Source organism: Lithobates pipiens, unplaced genomic scaffold (assembly GCF_037356315.1).
Source record: "Lithobates pipiens isolate NorthernLeopardFrog02 unplaced genomic scaffold, aLitPip1_a1.2 Scaffold_13, whole genome shotgun sequence".
In the NCBI taxonomy this organism is placed as follows: Eukaryota; Metazoa; Chordata; class Amphibia; order Anura; family Ranidae; genus Lithobates; species Lithobates pipiens.
In genome coordinates this window covers 483,340,692-483,360,007 of record NW_027507718.1, presented here as the reverse complement: position 1 = coordinate 483,360,007, position 19,316 = coordinate 483,340,692, and the positions used below count along the sequence as shown (strand labels likewise).

The window sequence follows — 19,316 nt, the reverse complement described above, 5'->3', positions numbered from 1 at the left end:
GGTCCTCCTCTTCTGGGGTTCCTCAGCAGCACTGGTGGCTCCTCCCCGCATCGAGCGCCCACGTTGGGAGACACGATCTCATTGGTGGACACCCGTGCTCCCGAGTCCTTCACCTGTGTACATTCACACAGAATGCAGGACTTGGCCCTGCCCCCGCATCACTGGATTTGATTGACAGCAGCGGGAGCCAATGGCTGCGCAGCTAACAATCTATCCAATCAGGACACAAGACACCAGCCAGAGATGGATGGAAGAGGACAGCATTCAGGTAATTAGAGGGGGGCTGCAGCACTACAGAAGATTTTTCACCTTAATGCATAGAATGCATTAAGGTGAAAAAACATGAGGGTTTACAAACCTTTTTAGGCCGGGTTCAAACCTATGCGAATTGGATGCGGTTTTCTCCACATCCAAGTAGCATGGCAGGAAAATGCGTCTGGCTCCCTATGGACTCCGTTCACATATCTCCGTTGCGGCTGCGGAGTGCACTGCACAGAAATCACTACACATTAGTGGACTGTGCATCTTTGGCTCCGTTTCAGGGCCAAATTCAGACATAGATTTGGTCCTGATTCGTCCCTGAAACAGGGAACAGGGACGCACCGCGCTCCTGTGTGATCCGCAGCCAGATCCAGTGTGAACCAAGCCTTAAGCCCTCATTCACACTGATGCGATTTCATATGCGTTCCAGAATGCATGGAATCACATGACAAGTGAAATAACAGGACTTTCTATGGTGGCCATTCACATATATGCAGTCCAAACCCAATGCGTTTTTTTGAAAAAATTGTCCCGTGAGTTTTTGGGTGCAGTTCAACGCAATTTTCAGCTCCATAGAATCTGAGTGCTCTCTGCCATTGGCTGACAGCACTGATCAGGAGCCAGTCAGCTGCTGGTTTCCCAGCATGCTTGTCCAACACGCAAGCTTCTGTGGGACCAGCTGCCATACACATGGGCCAAATGTCGATCATATTACAAACTCCCATTCTTGCCGTGCATGTGCCCCCCCCCCCCTCGGGGGCGTGCAGCACAGTGATTGGCATATCACTGATCAGGGTAAAGAGTTAATGACGTTGGCTCTTTACCATGTGATCAGCTGTGTCCAATCACAGCTGATTACATGTAAACAAATACGTTATCCGCATTTCCTTTACTCAGTGTGGTCACTGTGAGGAAAGGAAAGCCAATAACCAGCTTTCCTGTAACAGGGGACATTTACACTGATATTCAGGACAGCCTAATCAGTACCTCCTCACCAGGGCACATCAGTGAAGAAGAAAAATTACTTGTCTGCAAAATTTTATAACAGAAACTAAGAAAAACATTTTTTTTTCTCCAAATTTTGGGGGTTTTTTTTGTTTAACAAAAAAAAAAAAAAAAAAAAAACACACAACAACAAACAACCTGGAGGAGATCAGGCTCAGGTAAGTACGGTATTTGGGGGGGGGGGGGGGGGGGGGAGCTGGATGGGAGCTACTAAAAAGGTAGCTAAGGTTTTATTATCTTAAAGTGTTACTAAACCCACAACAGTAACATTTGTTTGTATATGCAGCATAGCATGCTTGTTATACTCATTATGTAAAAAGGCAGTTTTATCCTGTATGCACAGATCCTTCCTCTCCTGCACTGTCTATCTGGGAAAGGCCAGCTAACAGGCAGGGTAGCTGACCTGCACATGCTCAGTTGTGTCCTTTATGCTGTACAGTGTAGAGAATATTTCCTTGTTGAGCTGAACTAGCCAGGTCACATGACATTGACATCACACATGTGGGCATGTATACAGGCTGTAGTGGAAATCTCCTCCTTCCTGAACTCTTAGCACTGGAGAAACTGTGCAGTTCATCACTGACCATGGTATTCAGATCAGCCAAAAAGGTATATAGTGGCAATATTTTAGTGCAAAAAAATAAAATTAAAAAAATAAATAAAAGAAGGAATTATAAGCTGTGAGCACTGTAAGGGGGTGGGGCAGATTAACTATTTTCATAAGATAGAAAGAACTATGAATGAAATGAACTATTTTCATATTTATTAACAGAGAATGCATTAAGATAAAAGGTGTTTTTTTTTGTTTGTTTTTTTTACCTTTACAACCACATTTCATGTTTGTGTTCCTCCATCATTTGAAGTTTTAATTTTGTTTTGAATGATTTATTGAAAGCTCAGATGTAAAATACATACCAAAAGTTATTTGTATAGGGTAGATCTATTAGTTGCTGGCCACCTTATGTCTTCTTTATAGCTCACAAACTCCAACATTGAAATGTACCTATCAGATACCAATACACTACAGCCCCAGGCTGCCTGTGTATTTCCTTCTAAAGTAATTCATAAACTCGAGTAAGACACCTTCACAAGTGACAGGAGTATCTGGGTTGCAAGATCTCAATGTTGGAGTCTATGAAAGAGTGAAACATCCAGAAGACAACTCAATCTACCAGCAAGTACACAGTGCATACATCTACACACACCATAAAGCCAGTTACCTGCACCAGCCAGATGCCATCCTTTGTGTCTTCCACCAGCTCATAGAAGTGCATTTCTCCACTGAAGTTAGTGCTGGAGCCGGCTTCTGAGGCCTCCTCTTCCTTCAGGGCAGAGTACAGCTCTCCTTCCATCAAGTCACCTGATGGGCACAATATGAAAAAATTAGCATAGAAGAGTAAGCAACACAGCACCAAGATCCAAGATAAAATTCTACCTGAAAAAATGTGAAGCATATTTACAAATACTGTGTATAAATATTGTTAGAAAATAATTAGCAGGATACTCATGCAAAACTTTAAACAGGCATATTATGTGCATATATTAAAAAATGGTGGGAAAATGAGCAATACAGAGATTTTAAGTATATTTAAAGCAAAAAAATAAAAAAAAAAATAAAAAAAAAATAAAAGGTTTTGTTTGGTAAAGAGTGTGATAATAGTTAAAGTGTTACTAAACCCAGGACCCTGCATTCACTATATCTGGTCTCCCACAGTCCACAGAACATGGAAAAGTAATTTCAGTAAATATAAACTGCCAAATACATTTTCTCGCTAGCAGTATTATTATTATTATTCAGGATTTATATAGCGCCAACAGCTTGCGCAGCGCTTTCCAACATGAGGGCAGGCAGTACACTTACAATACAAATCAATAGAGGAGGGACTAGAGGGCCCTGCTCATTAGAGCTTACAATCTAGAAGGGAGGGTCAAGTTGGAAAAAAAAAATAAAAATAAAAAAAAAGGGTAATAACTATGGGGGATGAGCTGATGGAGAAAAATGAAAATACAGTTGTCAGGTGTGGGTAGGGTAGGCTTCTCTGAAGAGAAGGGTTTTCAGGGATCGCCTAAAAGCTAATAAAGTAGGAGATAGGCAGACAGATTGGGGTAGGGCATTCCATAGGATTGGAGAGGCTTTGGAAAAGTCCCGGAGGTGAGCATGGGAGGAGGTATATATGTATATAGCAGTTTAGTGACTTCTATCAGCGTCTGGTGTTTTTATTGTACTCTGTTACTCTATTAGGCTACAGGACCATTGACCCTGTCTGGACAGTGCCGATTGGACCTATGCTGATCACATGCACCCTTACAAGGGAAAAAAAAAAATAAAAATAAAAAAAAAAAACGCTCTTGCAATACACACCAAACTGAGCATGCGCAGAGTGCCTTCAAGCCTCTGTTCTAGCAGGGGATGGATTGGGGACAGTGGAAGAAGGGGTGGACCAGAGAAGACAGTAGCAAACAGCCTTTTTTACGCAATGCAGAGGATTAACCCCTTGGAATCCACAATGAGCATAACAAGCATGCTTTACTGCATATACCGACTGATCTTACTGTTGTGGGTTTAGTAACTTCATACCCCCTTTAAATTTTATGACCCTTTTCTGTTTCTATTGGAGAGATTTCCCTTCTCTTCCTGATCTGAAATGCAACAAGAAGTGAGAAGAGATCTTTCCAAAATGAAGGACACCTGTTCTAGTGACTTTCTAAGACCTTAACAGAAGATGTTCCCTCGTCTCTTGTTCAAGTGAACACTTTTTGCACTGACTTTCTGTCCTGTAAATCATCTTGTGAGCTTGTAACTTCTTGTGCCCTCTGCCTGTGCTGACTGCTATCAGTTAACATTGCTTTCAGTTCTCTCTGAACTACAGAGCTCCTCCCCCCTAAATTATGGAGAAGGGGGGGGGGGGGAGATGTTCTATTAACTTTGCAAAAAAAAAAAAAAAACAATTTTTAACAGTATTCAACAATACATAGTCCACAGAGATTGATAAACCAGCATCAAAACAAGTATATGTTCAGTTCACAAAGCTTTAACACCACAAAACACATTTATATACGTATAATTGAATGACCTCAGCACAAAACCCCTGTAACAAAAAGAAAAGAAATGTGTGGGATTTTAAGGTGCTTTCATTCCAACCTCAGGAATAAACACAAAGTGGATGTGAAATCTGACCTGGGGACATTTCTGTGGTGTTTACTTATCTCTCTCCAATGCTCTAAGTTCTGTGTCTTTCTGCCGCTCTATTCTTATCAGCATATTTAAAAAAATAAAATAAAAAATGTAGGTGTAATTATTCCTGAGGTTGTAAACAAAGCACCATCCCACATACTATTCAATTTATTTTTCTCAAAGCTTTATCAGTATAAGGATTTTTGATTTTAGCCTTGTGACGATCACATTTAAAATGTTAGTTCTAGCTAGCGTTACATTTATCTGAGTGGTTGCCATGTTTGTATGCTTAGATTTAATACAGATGCACATTGGGGATCTTGAGCTGCACTGAGCGAGTCTAGGCTTCTGTTGGGCATCTGTCATTTAGGAAAGGGCTTCCTCCTGTTACCATAGGCATTGCTACACATGTCCCATTAGTTGGATACACAAGGAGTTTAGAGGCCCATACACACAATCTGACTTTTTGACAACAAATATGCTAAATTAGCCGTTTTAAAAAGGTAACATCCGACCGTGTGTATGCTCCATTGGACAAACTTTTTTGGTTTTCATCTGACTTTTGTTGGCTGTTTGAACAGACAAACTTTCCGGCAACAAAAGTCCGATTGTGTGTACAGAAAAACCATAGGACTTTTGTACAAAAGTACAAACACGCATGCTCAGAACCAATGCAAAAGATCAGACAACAATACAGAAGTTGACCAAAGGTGGCGGTAAAGAGCAGGAAGACCATGTGATTTGGTGAAAGTTGGCTGAAAAAGTCCTGCCATGTGTATGCAATACAAGTTCACGGCCGACGCCCTTTGTACAAAAATCCACGGGAAAGTTTGTAAAGAGTCAGATCATGTGTATGTGGCTTTAGAGATCAAACAGAGGTGTCTAAAGCCCCATACACACGATCGGACTTTGTACAAACTTTCCCGTGGACTTTTGCACAAAAGGCGTTGGCCATAATTTGTGTTGTATATACACGATAGGACTTTTTAGGCAACAAACACGAACAAAGTGACATTTTAACGTACTGACAACACTTCAAAAGAGGACGTTCAAATACTCCAGTGCCACCTTTGGTCAACTTCTGTATTGCTGTCTGATCTTTTGCATTGGTTCTGAGCATGTGTGTTTGTACTTTGTACAAAAGTTTGATGGTTTTGTGTACACACGATCAGACTTTGCTCCATCGGACTTATGTTGTCAAAAAGTTTGTCCATTCGCACAGCCAACAAAAGTCCCACGAAAACCGAAAAAGTTTGTCCGATGGAGCGTACACACGGTCTGGTGTTGCTCCAAAACAGCTAATTTGCATGTTTGTTGTCAAAAAGTCCCATCGTGTGTACGGGCCTTTATTGTGGCAGTGTGGCTTTACATATATTTGCAAATGTATGCAACAAAGACTATAACCGGACTTGTTAAAACAGTTGTTATATTTTTTACTACCTAGCATAAAGGTGTGCTGGGAACTTAGATTATTTTTTTTTTGGGCAGTATATTGCGTTGCCCAAAGCCACCTTTGCTCCCATTTTCTGTTAGTTTTAAACTGATCTGAGTGTCTGCCATTACTGCTAAAGGCGAGAACTTAGAGTTACTTAAAGTGAAACTTCATTCTCACAATCAACATTGATTATTTTTAATCCTCATGCTAACATTATTAAATAGATTGGAAAGTATATTATATTTACTTGTTTTAAGATTTTTACTTTTACATTTCTTCAGTTACTTCCTGGTATCTTGTTTAGGCAAATTATGTCATACATCCCAGTAGTCTTTAGGAGGGAAGGAGGGGAGAATGGGTTTTCTCAGCACAGTGGTGTTATGGGTAGCACTCTCGCCTAGCAGTAAAAAGGGTCGCTGGTTCAAATCCCAACCACGACACAACCTGCCATGAAGTTTGCATGTTCTCCCTGTGCCTGCGTGAGTTTCCTGCGGGTACTCAGACACTCCAAAGACATGCTTGGCTTCTGTCCAAAAAATTGGCCCTACTATATGAATGTGAGTTGGGGACCTTGGATTGTGGGCTCCTTGTGGGTAGGGACCAATGTGAGTGTGTACTGGATGGACTGGTGTCTTTATTCAACCTTACTAACTATAACTATGTAATTCAGCCAAGCACACCTTTCCAAGCATGCTTGAGCTAACTACAAATAGATTATAGGAAGTAAATGCGATATGAATCATCTGCCCTTTCTCAAGATGGCCACGGCGAGAAATGCTAGGGGGGTGTTTTCATCACTTTTCAGGAATTTCACAAAATGGCACAAAATCTTAAGCCTGGTACACACCACTTTTTTTAGTAAAAAAACTGACAACTGCAGTCGGACCCGCTGTACTAATGATCTGAAGTTAGTGCAGCGAGCTCCCCTGCTATTCTTTTGTGTCCTGACCACAGAACACTGTGGTCAGAGCTCTCAGCCATTGTCTGAGAGCACTGATGGAGGAGCCGATTGACTGCTGGTTTTCCAGGACCGCCTGCCATATACATGGGCCAAATGTCAGCAAGTTTTTATTCAACTGTCGCTCCGACATTCAGCCCGTGTGTAAAAATTCTGTCGAAGGCCTTTCCAGACATGTGGAGCCTTTTATAGTTATGGGGAGGAGGGGGAAGCTCAATATCAAAGCCTGTGGTTTGGAACGGGTTGTCCAATAAGCTCACAAAAAGGTGTGATGCTCAAATATCTACAAACCATTTGCCACATGGTGTCTCTTTATCCTATCTTCTTTAATTGGCAATTCACTGACTTAGGACAAGTATGTACATATCAGGTGTCAGACATATTATATGCGCAGAATTGTTCTGGGTCATTAACTTACTAAGAAGTGACGCAAAGAGAAGGATTTCATTCTTGGTCCAAGCACCTTTATAAACAATTCAGCAATGGCAACCACCATGTGTATTGTGAAAGGTTCTTGTGAGTTCTCCAATTGGGCCAGGAGTTATTTGAACTTCCTGTGCAAATGTTCCCTTTGGAAAGAAAAATCTCTTGGTGCTCATTTTTACAGAATCTTCAAAAGGCAACAGCTATAGGTTAATATTTTGTAGCGACTTGAGGGTCGTTTAGCTCATTGGTAGTGAATCGCAAAGTTCAGTACACATCGGATATGCTGTTTTTTCAATCTCCTGTGTTCCTCTTAAAGACTTGCTCGGCTGACATCCCTTCTAGCTCCAGATCCTGCTTGCTGTTCTACTACGCTCATCTCTGGCTCCCTGACGTTTTGGCTTGTCTGACTATGCGTTCTGGTTCCTGAACTCTGGCTATGTTTTGGCTACGTTTACTCAGTTTACTTTATTATTATTAAACAAGCGAGATTTAACTGTACTTCTGTCTCAATCTGATTCATGGTTTCTGACACTTTGGCAGCTCTGTTGCGCAGGCCTTGTGCTTTGGTCCTCCATCTAACACAGCACCCCTGTGTTTTCTCGTACAAATTCTTTACCTCTGTCAGCTCTCTGCTGCTCCATCTCTCAGTCTCGGGCTTCTGTCCCAGGCACACACAGACACACACTTCTCGGGCTGCTCCCTTGCAACCACACACAGATTCCTTGGTAGGGTGGAGCCCAGAACGCTAGTTCTGATTACCCTAAGAACCCAGCACACACCTGTACCATCAGTGTGCCGGTTGTCTGCAAAACCCATTCCAGGCTGCCTTTTAACACCATGCCAGGGCACCACCCTGTCACAGTCCATTAAGCAAAAATCTATTGTTAATATGTTGTTTTAGTTTTAAGATTTTTTTTTTTTTTATATTATATATATATATATATATATATATATATATATATATATATATATATATATATATATATATATTAGAAACTTGAGAATAACTTACCAGATTTTTCCATAAGTTCCCGGACATCCCTCTTCTCTGGAAGACCAGAATATCCTAAGCCTCGACACTCCAGGATGGTTTTCAGCTGGTGGAAGCTTAAAGTCACCGGGTCCACCAGCTGACTGGCAAAAATGCCTGTCTCGTACCATACTATTGTCTCAAAGAATCTGGCCAGTACGAAGAGGATGAGGAAGTAGAGAAGCAGCAAAAACAGCTTAAGCCACATCTTGCTGGTCTTGTCAGATCTGGGTTTTGATGCCCTCCCCTAAAGAAGAAGAGCAGATTGTAAAAAGTCTTAGTACCAGCTGAAACTTCAGGAATACACCTTATGCCAAAGCTCTATAATGACTAGGACTTATAAACAGTTTCCTCACTCTAGCCTCTCCAGCAAAATAATTAGACAGCAGTCAACTTGTTGATTCACGTGTCAGGATTATGTGCAGCAGCTTGTTGATTTACCTAGAAGCTATGCAAGTGGCAAAAAAAACAAATATCCGTCCAATGGACTTTATAAGGGGAATTTACCAAGACTGGAGTTGGCAGAATCTGGAGCAGCTATGCATCAGCTTCGATCTCTCATTTTCTATTTTCAATGCTTTTATTAGCTTTCAGTTAAGATACAAACATGTATAAAAAGGAACAAAGGTTCATCTTTACAATTTCCAGTAAGGCACCAGCCGTAACCAGAAGACAAACCTGAGTACAAGTTTCATATAATGAATATACATGTACCAAATTTTGAAGCAACATTTGTGACCACTCTGACGCAAGATTGGTATTGTGGATACCATATTACAAAATCTTGATAAAGGAATGGGGAGGACAACAAGGAAACAAACTAAACTAACTAAACATTGGAAACAAACTAAAATAAAGCAGCATTCAATAAGAAATGCATGTCTTGTAGATCTATCAACTCTTCGGCTCCATTCACAGTAGAGATGCACTGATACCATTTTATTTTTTATTTTTTTGTAGTACTCGCCAATACCAAACACTGATACCTACCGCAACCGTTTTGATTTAACTTCAGCTGTCAGCAATGGTACAAAGCATTGAAAAGTTATTCACAAATGAAATAAAATAGATTTCTTTTAAATTTAGCGCTTTTTCAAATGTGAAAATAAAATATATATAAATAATATTATATATATTTATTTTTACAAAAGGGGTTAAACAGAGGAACATTTCTTTATCCCTTAGATCTGCAGATGAATGAACAGAAATATACAAAAAGAAACAATGTTTCTTTTTATATTAGTGTTTCAGGGCTGAGCAATGTTGTTAATAAACATTGCTGGCTGCTTTTATTTTTTTTTTATTTTATTTTTTTTTAATCGGACTAATTTAACATTGGGGAGACCCACTGACAGCTCAAAGAGCAGAGCCTGAAAGTATCGGTGCATTTGCACGAGTACCGATACTTGTGCAAATACTCAGTATCAGCACCGATACTAGTAACCCTAGTTCACACCTAGGCGATTTGAATCGCGACTAAACGCAGGACGTGTTTGCGATGCCATTACTTGTTAATGCCACCCCCATCGCAGTGTGATTTTTCAGCGACGAATCGCGCTGCATTTGCTGTTGTCAAAAAAGAAGCTTGTGCTCCTTTTTGAGCAACAAGCTTCATACGTTGCAATTTATCGCGCAACAACCATGGCAATGGCACCGCAATGCATCCTGCCATGATTCAAATCACCTAGGTGTGAATGGAGCCTTAAAAAGCCCCATTAAGGCAACTGTGTACACAATACAACCTTCCACAAGCAGAGATCCAGTGACTGTCCCAAGACTACATTCACACTGGTGATTAGAGCTGGTGCCAATTGTAGCGGCAGTTCCATCTGCAGCTCTCAGCAGGTAGATACGGCTGCTGGCAACCTGTCATAGTGAACGGGGCTGGCTGCCGCAGCTGTTCGCAGCTTGACCTGACATTATAGTGATCAGGGCTGGCGGACGCATCTACCTGCTGAGAGCTGCAGAAGGAACTGCTGCAACAATTGGCACCGGGTCCAATCGCCAGTGTGAATGTAGCCCTAGTGGTCTTTACATTTTCAAAGCTTAACTGAAGAAGCTGAAGATAGAAGCTGGATTGGTTACTATGCACAGATGCTGCAGACTGTGCTCCAGTTTTAGTAAATTCCCCCTACGTCATCAAGTACATCTCACCAAATGTGTTTGTGCCGACGAAGTTCTCTTCATATGTCAGGGCTTGAAAATTTGCTTTGAATCTGAGAGCCAGCTAAAAAAAGTTAGGAGCCAGTTTGTGCGCGACGATCTGTAACGTGCATCGCATTCAACGATTTCATGCATAGGAGTCCAAGCGCATGCATTTACATGTGGGTGTGGGGGCAGATCACACTACATTACATTCTTTCCTGGCCTTAATGGTTAGAGAAACTGTCAACTGGGACCCAGAATTGACGTCATACATGTTGCTTCCAGGTCAGGAACAAGATGGGGAGCAGAGCTGGCGTGTGTCCATTATCCTCCCTCCCCTCTACCCTGCAGCACCCACTATGCCAGTCACGGGCCCGCAGATGGACAAGTAGAGCCTGGGATACACAGTGTGGGGGGGGGGGGGGGCCTGCGTGTGGGGGACACTTTACCCGCGTGTGTGGAAGCAAATCGGGTGGCAGTGGAGCTGCCCTCATGCTACCACCTGACAGATGAGCCCTGCTGCTTGCCCGCAGCATGGGTATACGTAGAAAAAATATGAACTGCCAAGCACCCTGCAAATGCATGTCCCGGGCATCGGGCGATGCAAATTTTGCATCCCTGTAACAATGGGCTGACAAAAGCCCAAGTGCCGGGATGAAAATTTCTAGTCGCCATCGTTGAGCCCTGTTATGTCTCATTATTACTTAACCACTTAGTATCCGCATGCCGTCATATGACGTCGTCAGCTTTGTGGGGTTATATCTGAATGATGCCTGAGGCTACAGACATCATTCAGATATCGGCATTTTCAGCCAATGATGCTCTACACCATAAGAACCATCATAGCGGCTGTTCCGCCACTTGATCGTTCTTACGGGCGGCGAAAGGGGACATCCTCCCCCTCCGGTGCTTCTACCAACTCACTGCAGCGATTGGTGAGTCAGACAGAGGATCCAGCGGCCCCGGATGTTGATCATAGAGATTCTATGATTGTCGGAGGCCGGGCGGGATGTTATGATGTCTTGCCCGGCCTCTGCGGTCAAAAAAAACGGCGCCGCCTCGGCTGGGAAGCGGTGTTCGTTTTTTTATTTCAGGCTTCCCAGCCTAGGGGTGAGATATGGGGTCTTATTGACCTCACATCTCACTGTAAAGAGGTCCTGTCTTGTCATATTCCTATTACAAGGGATGTTTACATTCCTTGTAATAGGAATAAAAGTGATCAATTTTTATTTTATTTATTTTTTTATGTAAAAATAAAAATTATGTAAAATTAACAATCCTTTTTTTATTTTTTTTTATTTATTTATTTTAAGTGCCCCTGTCCCCATGTGTGAGCACGCAGAAGCGAAGGCATACGCAAGTCCCGACATATGAAAACAGTGTTCAAAGCACACGTGAGGTGTCGCCGCGATCAGAAGAGCGAGAGCAATAATTCTTGACCTCCTCTGTAACTCAAAACACTTAACCAGTAAAAAAAATAAAAAATAAAATGTAAAGCGTCGCCTATGGGGATTTTTAAGTACCGAAGTTTGGCGCAATTCCACGGGCATGTGCAATTTTGAAGTGTGACATGTTAGGTATCTATTTACTTGGCATAACTTCATCTATCACATTATGCAAAAGATTTGGGCTGACTACTGTTATGTTTTTCTTTAAAGCATGAAACTTTTTTTTTTCTTCAAAAAAATGCGCAAATACCATGCGAGATAAAAAGTTGCAATGACCGCCATTGCATTCTCTAGGGTGTCTGCTAAAAAAAACAAAACAAAAAAAAAAAAAGCCACACAACACATATAATGTTTGGGGGTTCTATGTAATTTTAGAGGAAAAAAAAAAAAAAAGGATGATGATGATTTTTACATGTAGGAGCGAAGTGTCAGAATTGGCCTGGATGCGAAGTGGTTAATAGCTAAAAAAGGGAGGTAGGTAAAGGACACACCCTTCCCATACCCACCCCCCATTTTGCAGACCACATGAAAAATGAAATGACAAAACAAAACAATTGGTTAACCTATTTTGTACTGTCACACGTCTTTAAATGCTGGACACCTACTTCTACAGTACCGTTTTATAAACGTGGCTGCAGAAAAGCACCGGCACCCGTTTCAGACTGAGAAGTGAGCGGTCCAAGCCATTAATACAGCATTATGGCCACCAAATTTATTTATACATAGACCCCTGCCAGCAGGAGCGGGAACAACTCAGCTCTGAAAGTCAGGAAAGTTATAGAAAAGACATAAGTCCATATCTGTATACTTGTATTGGCACAGTGATTATGCAAGTCAGCACAACCATCAGGGAGCATTTCAGAAGGTACAGGAAAAAATAACAGGCTCAGTGTTTATTTTTTTTCCATGACAAGCTTCCTTTAAAGCAGACGTGTCAAATACATTCATTATGGGGATACGCCCTTATATCATGTTACAAGTTCAGTTACTATCATTTCTACCAACAGCAAACCGTAATGGGGGAGGAGTCAGCGAACCGTAAGGGGGAGGGAGGAGGAGTCAGCGAACCGTAACGGGGGGGTAGGAGGAGGAGTCAGCGAACCGTAACGGGGGGGTAGGAGGGCCAGTGAACAGTAACGGGGGGCGGGGTGAATCCTAGGGCCAGGGAACGGTAACGGGGGGGGGGGTCAAAGGGCCAGGGAACGGTAACGGGGGGGACGGAGTCACAGGGCCAGGGAACCGTAACTGGGGGGGTGGTCACAGGGCCAGGGAACGGTAAAGGGGGAGGGGTGAATCCTAGGGCCAGGGAACGGTAACGGGGGGCGGGGTGAATCCTAGGGCCAGGGAACGGTAATGGGGGGGGGGTCAAAGGGCCAGGGAACGGTAACGGGGGGGGGGGGGGGGGGGGGGAGTCACAGGGCCAGGGAACCATAACCGGGGGGGGTGGTCACAGGGCAAGGGAACGGTAAAGGGGGAGGGGTGAATCCTAGGGCCAGGGAACGGTAACGGGGGGCAGGGTGAATCCTAGGGCCAGGGAACGGTAACGGGGGGGGGCAAAGGGCCAGGGAACGGTAACGGGGGGGACGGAGTCACAGGGCCATGGAACGGTAACCGGGGGGGGGGGTAGTCACAGGGCCAGGGAACGGTAATGAGGAGAGGGAGTCACAGGATCAGGGAACAGTAATGAGAAGAGGGGGGTCAGGGAACGGTAATGAGGAGAGGGAGTCACAGGATCAGGGAACAGTAATGAGAAGAGGGGGGTCAGGGAACGGTAATGAGGAGAGGGAGTCACAGGGTCAGGGAACGGTAATGAGGAGAGGGAGTCACAGGGTCAGGGAACGGTAATGAGGAGAGGGAGTCACAGGGTCAGGGAACGGTAATGAGGAGAGGGAGTCACAGGGTCAGGGAACGGTAATGAGGAGAGGGAGTCACAGGGTCAGGGAACGGTAATGGGGGGGGGGGGGTCACAGGGTCAGGGAACGGTAATGGGGGGGGGGGGGAGTCACAGGGTCAGGGAATGGTAATAGGGGGGAGTCATAGGGTTAGTGAACGGTAATGGGGGGAGTCATAGGGTTAGTGAACGGTAATGGGGGGAGTCATAGGGTTAGTGAACGGTAATGGGGGGAGTAATGGAAACAGATATCAGAAGAGCGATGGAGGAAGATAACAAAGGGACATTGTTCAACAAATTCAGAGAAACAGAGATGGGGGCAGAATTGCAGACAGCAACAATAGGGGACAGTGATGGAGAGTCAGAAAATCAGAGGAACAGTGATGGGGGAGTCAGAGGAACAGTGAGGTAAGAAGGACAACAAGGGGTCATATGGACAGTGATGTGGGGAGTTAGAGGAATGGGAGACAATGGCAAAGTGAAAATTAAGTCAGACGGAGCGATGGGGGGAGTCAGTAGGACAGGGAACAGTGACAGGGGAGTCAGAGGGATGGAGGTAGTTAGAGGAATGCAGGATGATGGCACAGGGACAGAGGGGGCACAAGAAGGACAGGGAAAGTGACAGGGGACTCTCAATAACAGTGTTACATTAATCAGAAACAGAGAACAGCAACATCGTAAGGACAGCAATAAGGGGAATTAGAGGAATGCGAAATTATAGCAAAGGGGCAGAAAACAGCGGGATTAGAGGGACAGCGAGATAAGGGGAAAAGCAGGAGGGATGTGGAATGACAGCGAAGGGAGAGAGGACAGCAATATATGGGGGGGTGGGGGGGGACAGAGTTGGGGGAGGCACAGGCCAGCGAGGGGGGGAGGCAGAGGGTCATAGGACAGTGGGGGGGAGGCAGAGGGTCATAGGACAGTGAGGGGGAGCCAGAGGGTCATAGGACAGTGAGGGGGAGCCAGAGGGTCATAGGACAGTCAGATAAGAGAAACAATGAGAGGGGTTATAAGGACAGCGAAGGGGGCAGTTGGCGTATCGGGGGACAAATATAGAGATGGCAAGGCTGTCACGACTGTTTTGGGGGACTCAGAGGAACAGTGACGGGATTGGGGAGTTTAAATATCTCCAATGGGGGGGGGGGGGTGTCACAGACATTAATGATGGAAATGTTACACCCTCTGTCAGGTTTTTACTGCTGTTCGGGTCTATTGCTTGCATCCCTTGTCCCGGTGTCACCGGATGGGGTGTGGGGACACTGAGTGGAGGGAGTTCCAGCACTACACACCGAGCTGTAGTCTCTGGAGCTCGGGGCCCCGCTGACACCTATCAGGAGGGGCGCAAGGGCTGGTCACGTGACACTGACAATACAGAACTCCCCCCGCCACAATGCAGTGCATGAACCCCTCCTCCTCCTCTCCCCTACACCTACCTGATCCGTACCAGGAGAGTTGGCTCAGACGCTGCCCTGCGGGACTTCCCACTCCATCTCCCGCCACTCCGAGCTGTCACCTCTGCGGCTGTTTACCGATCAGCTGAGCAACAAGACAGCAGTGACGTCAGCACGACCTCCGACCCCGGCCCTGTGTGTATGTGCGAGCTAGGGGGCGGGGACACACCATAGAGTGCTGGGCGCTAGGAGAGATGGGATAAGGAGGGAGCATAGAGAGGAGGGGAGGAGGCTAAATTGGACACTTACAGACGCTTGGAGTGCTTGGGATGAACTCCAGAGAGTTACTGTTCTGTTATTATTATTATTACTGGATAATGGCAACAGCAGACAATTATATATAATGACAAATAAATATATCCTAATATTATTATTCAAAATAATAAAACAAAAACTCGCAAACCACAATAATATTGAAGTAAATGTAACACATTCTCATATAAGCTTTATTGCACGAAAGTCATTTAGAAAACGATTCATTATTTAAAAATGTTCAGCTTTCATTAAAATAATACCTGGTGATCCTCTATTCACAGGTCTGCATTCAGGCACTTCCTGTTACAGGGTGACAACCAAATCCCAATTGTCACACTCCCCATTGCACACATTTCTGGAAAGGGCTTAAAGGGGTTGTAAAGGTTTTTGCTTTTTCACCTTAAAGCGGAGGTCCATCAATTTTTTTTTATTTTTTAAGTCAGCAGCTACAAATACTGCAGCTGCTGACTTTTAAAATAAGGAGACTTATCTGTTCAGGGCGCCCGCGATGTCGGCACCCGAAGCCGATCTGTCGCTCAGCTCTTGGGTGCTGCCGCTACCATCTTCGAGAAGGGAATCAGGAAATGAAGCCTTGCGACTTCACTTCCCGGTTCCCTACTGCGCATGTGCGCAATCCGGATGGTCCCTGCTGTCTCTGGGATCCGGCTATAGCAGCTGGCTGTATCACGGAAGTGCGCCCGCAAGAACTAACCACCATGCGAGAGAGCTCGCATGATCGTGAGAAGTCCTTGCGGGGAGGAGCTGAGACAGCCGCCGAGGGACCCCAGAAGAGCAGGTTCGGGGCCACTCTGTGCAAAACGAGCTGCACAGTGGAGGTAAGTATAACATGTTTGTTATTTAAAAAAAAATTTATTGTCTTTACAACCCTTTAACATTGTGTGCACCCATGAAATGGCAGAATACTTCAGTGCCCTATAGTCTATATAGGTGACACGTCAAAAGCCCCCTATAGGCAGGAGTGGACTGACCATTCAGCTACTCGGGCACTGCCCGAGGGCCCTGGGCCACTAGGGGGCCCCATCAGGGTTGCCAGCCTCAGTAAAACCAGGGGCAGTATGTAAAAATCTGTGTTTTTTTTACATCTGTCTCTGAAATGTCCCTTACCGACATCCTTTTGGTCTAGCTGCCCCACCTATCCAGTACCATCTCAGCCAATAGAAACATGTCTGTGTATACTGTGTGTACATGTATGTGTATACTGTGTAATTGTATACTGTGTGGCCCCATAATCTCCTATTGCCCAAGAGCCCCATGAGTTGTCAGTCCGCCCCTGCCTATAGGTCATCTGTTTAGTGTCCTCTATGTGCTGACTTTTAGGTGACAGCTTACATACTCAGATGGTATATCTGCTGTCTTCATCTTTATATATTCTTTAACCACTTTCAGACCGGACCAATTTGCTGGTCAAAGACCAGACCACTTTTTGCGATTCGGCACTGCGTCGCTTTAACTGACAATTGCGTGGTCGTGCGACGTGGCTCCCAAACAAAATTGACGTCCTTTTTTTACCACAAATAGAGCTTTCTTTTGGTGGTATTTGATCACCCCTGCGGTTTTTATTTTTTGCGCTATAAACAAAAATAGAGCGACAATTTAGAAAAAAACGCATTATTTTTTACTTTTTGTTATAATAAATATCCCCCAAAAATATATAAAAAAACATTTTTTTCCCTCAATTTAGGCCGATACGTATTCTTCTACATATTTTTGGTAAAAAAAATTGCAATAAGCGATTATTGATTGGTTTGCGCAAAAGTTATAGCGTTTACAAAATAGGGATAGTTTTATAGCATTTTTATTAATAATTTTTTATTATTTTTTTTTTTACTAGTAATGGCGGCGATCTGCGATTTTTATTGTGACTGCGACATTGTCGGGGACCCATCGGACATTTTTGACACATTTTTGGGACCATTGTCATTTATACAGTAATCACTGCTATATAAATGCAAAGGGTTAACCAGTGGCAGTGTAGGGGTTAAGTGTTCCTAGGGGTGTGTTACTAACTGTGGGGGGGTTGGGCTTTCATTTAGTGTACACTGATCTCTGCTCCAATCACATGGAGCAGAGATCAGCGTCACTAGTTGCTAGGCAGAATGGAAAAATGTTGTTTACACAGCATTTCCTCCATTCGGCCGCTCCGTGAGACGATCGCGGGGATGCCCGCGGCGATCGAGTCCGCGGGTCCCGCGACCGGACTCACGGGGGTCCCGACCAGCGCGGGAGCGCGCCGCCGGCGGCGCGCTCCCGATGGCAGGGCGGCATCGAATTTTGGACGTACCTGTACGCCAATATGCCTGCCCGTGCCATTCTGTCGACGTACATCGTCGTGCACTGGTCGGGAAGTGGTTAAAAACTGCACATAGTGTTAGAGATTTTCTCTTTCTATTCAGCACTGGGAGTGGATTCTGGGCATACAGCCAAAACAGCTGATTGGAAGCAGGGCTGGTGCAAGGATTTTTGACACCCTAGGCGAAAGCTCATTTTGCTGGCCCCCATTGGCTCCACCTCTGACTCCACCCCCCTTTCCCTGCCTATGTATACCCCACCCTTTTAATGAATTGCCCATCAAATGCAGCCTCACCAGCACATATGAAATTCAGCCTCAGCAGCGCCCATCAATGCAGACTCACCAGCACCCATCAATGCAGCCTACCAGTGTCCATCAATGAATGGTTGCTTTGTAGACAGTAAAACACAAAAAGAGAGCAGCGCCATCTAAGTGCAGCATGATACAAACATTTTAATGTTGGACAGACAATTTAAAACTCACAAGATCCTAGAGATCACAGTGCATGTAGGGAGGTATAAGAAGTTCATCCACTCCTAGAGGAAGGCGGTCGGCTCACAGAAGGAGAGACAGCTGATGTTCCTGGCGACGCTTACCTGCAAAACGCGTATTATCTTTGAAACATCAGCCAGGAACAGGTCGGTTTAGTGAAAGGAGTAGATCACCACCTGTGGAACATCGTTGGCTTGCCCTATCCTATGCGGTTTTCTCATTGCTGGAATAGCTTGGTGTCAGCTGATAGACACATTGGAATGTGAGTGCAATATGTTTTTATTGATTTTCTATTAAAGATGAAAACGGTTTTACACTATATTTGTTCTATTTGATTTTATATGAATTTACGGACATTGAGGAATTGCTAACGGGAGAAGTGCATTGAGGATTGGTTATCCGTTTAATGAACCGAAGGCTTACCAATTGGTGGGTGGCCATTCTGCTGGGTGACGGTGGCACAGATTGGGTTTCTTTGGTGACACTTGTGGATCTTTTTGATAGAAGATGAATGAAGATTAAGATGATATAGCGGGAGTCGTTGAAATAATCATTGCATTTGAAGAACTATATATTTTTTTGGGTGCTAATAGAGACATTGTCATACATATATATCACATGTTTGATATTAAGGGGGTATAGTAATTATTTTTGGCACTAATTTTTTGGCTATTATTTAGACGGGGGTGGGGAAATAGTGAACGGGAGGCGCAATCCCCTAATATATATATATTGTACATTCCTCGTACATTCATGCTTGTGTTGTCTTTCGATCACAAGGGGATAGTTCACTAGGAGTTCATAGAATGACAGTCAACCATCATTGTTACTCAGAGATTCTGAAAAGGCTATGGGAATCTTTTTCTGAGGAAAAGACCGGAACTCTGGTCTAACATGGATTCTCCACCACGACGATGCTCATGCACAAACATTATTTATCACGCCTCGTACAGTTCAATACAGAAGGAATACGAGGACCCTGCCCCTGGTGCTTACAATCTAAAAGGGGGAGGCGGTACTAAAAGTAATATCT

General features: G+C 44.2%; 1 protein-coding gene across 1 annotated transcript in view; it reads right to left on the bottom strand.

The window, feature by feature from the left end:
- RNF103 (ring finger protein 103) overlaps positions 1-15,385 on the bottom strand; it is a 31,443-nt gene extending 16,058 nt beyond the window's left edge. Inside the window, exons 1-3 of the mRNA XM_077477966.1 lie at positions 15,208-15,385; positions 8,273-8,537; positions 2,487-2,626 (exon numbers count right to left, since the gene is read on the bottom strand). Of these exons, the coding sequence (XP_077334092.1) occupies positions 2,487-2,626; positions 8,273-8,498 (366 nt within the window). The 5' untranslated portion in view covers positions 8,499-8,537; positions 15,208-15,385. The remainder of the gene's footprint in view (positions 1-2,486; positions 2,627-8,272; positions 8,538-15,207) is intronic.
- Between the last annotated feature and the right edge of the window lie 3,931 nt (positions 15,386-19,316).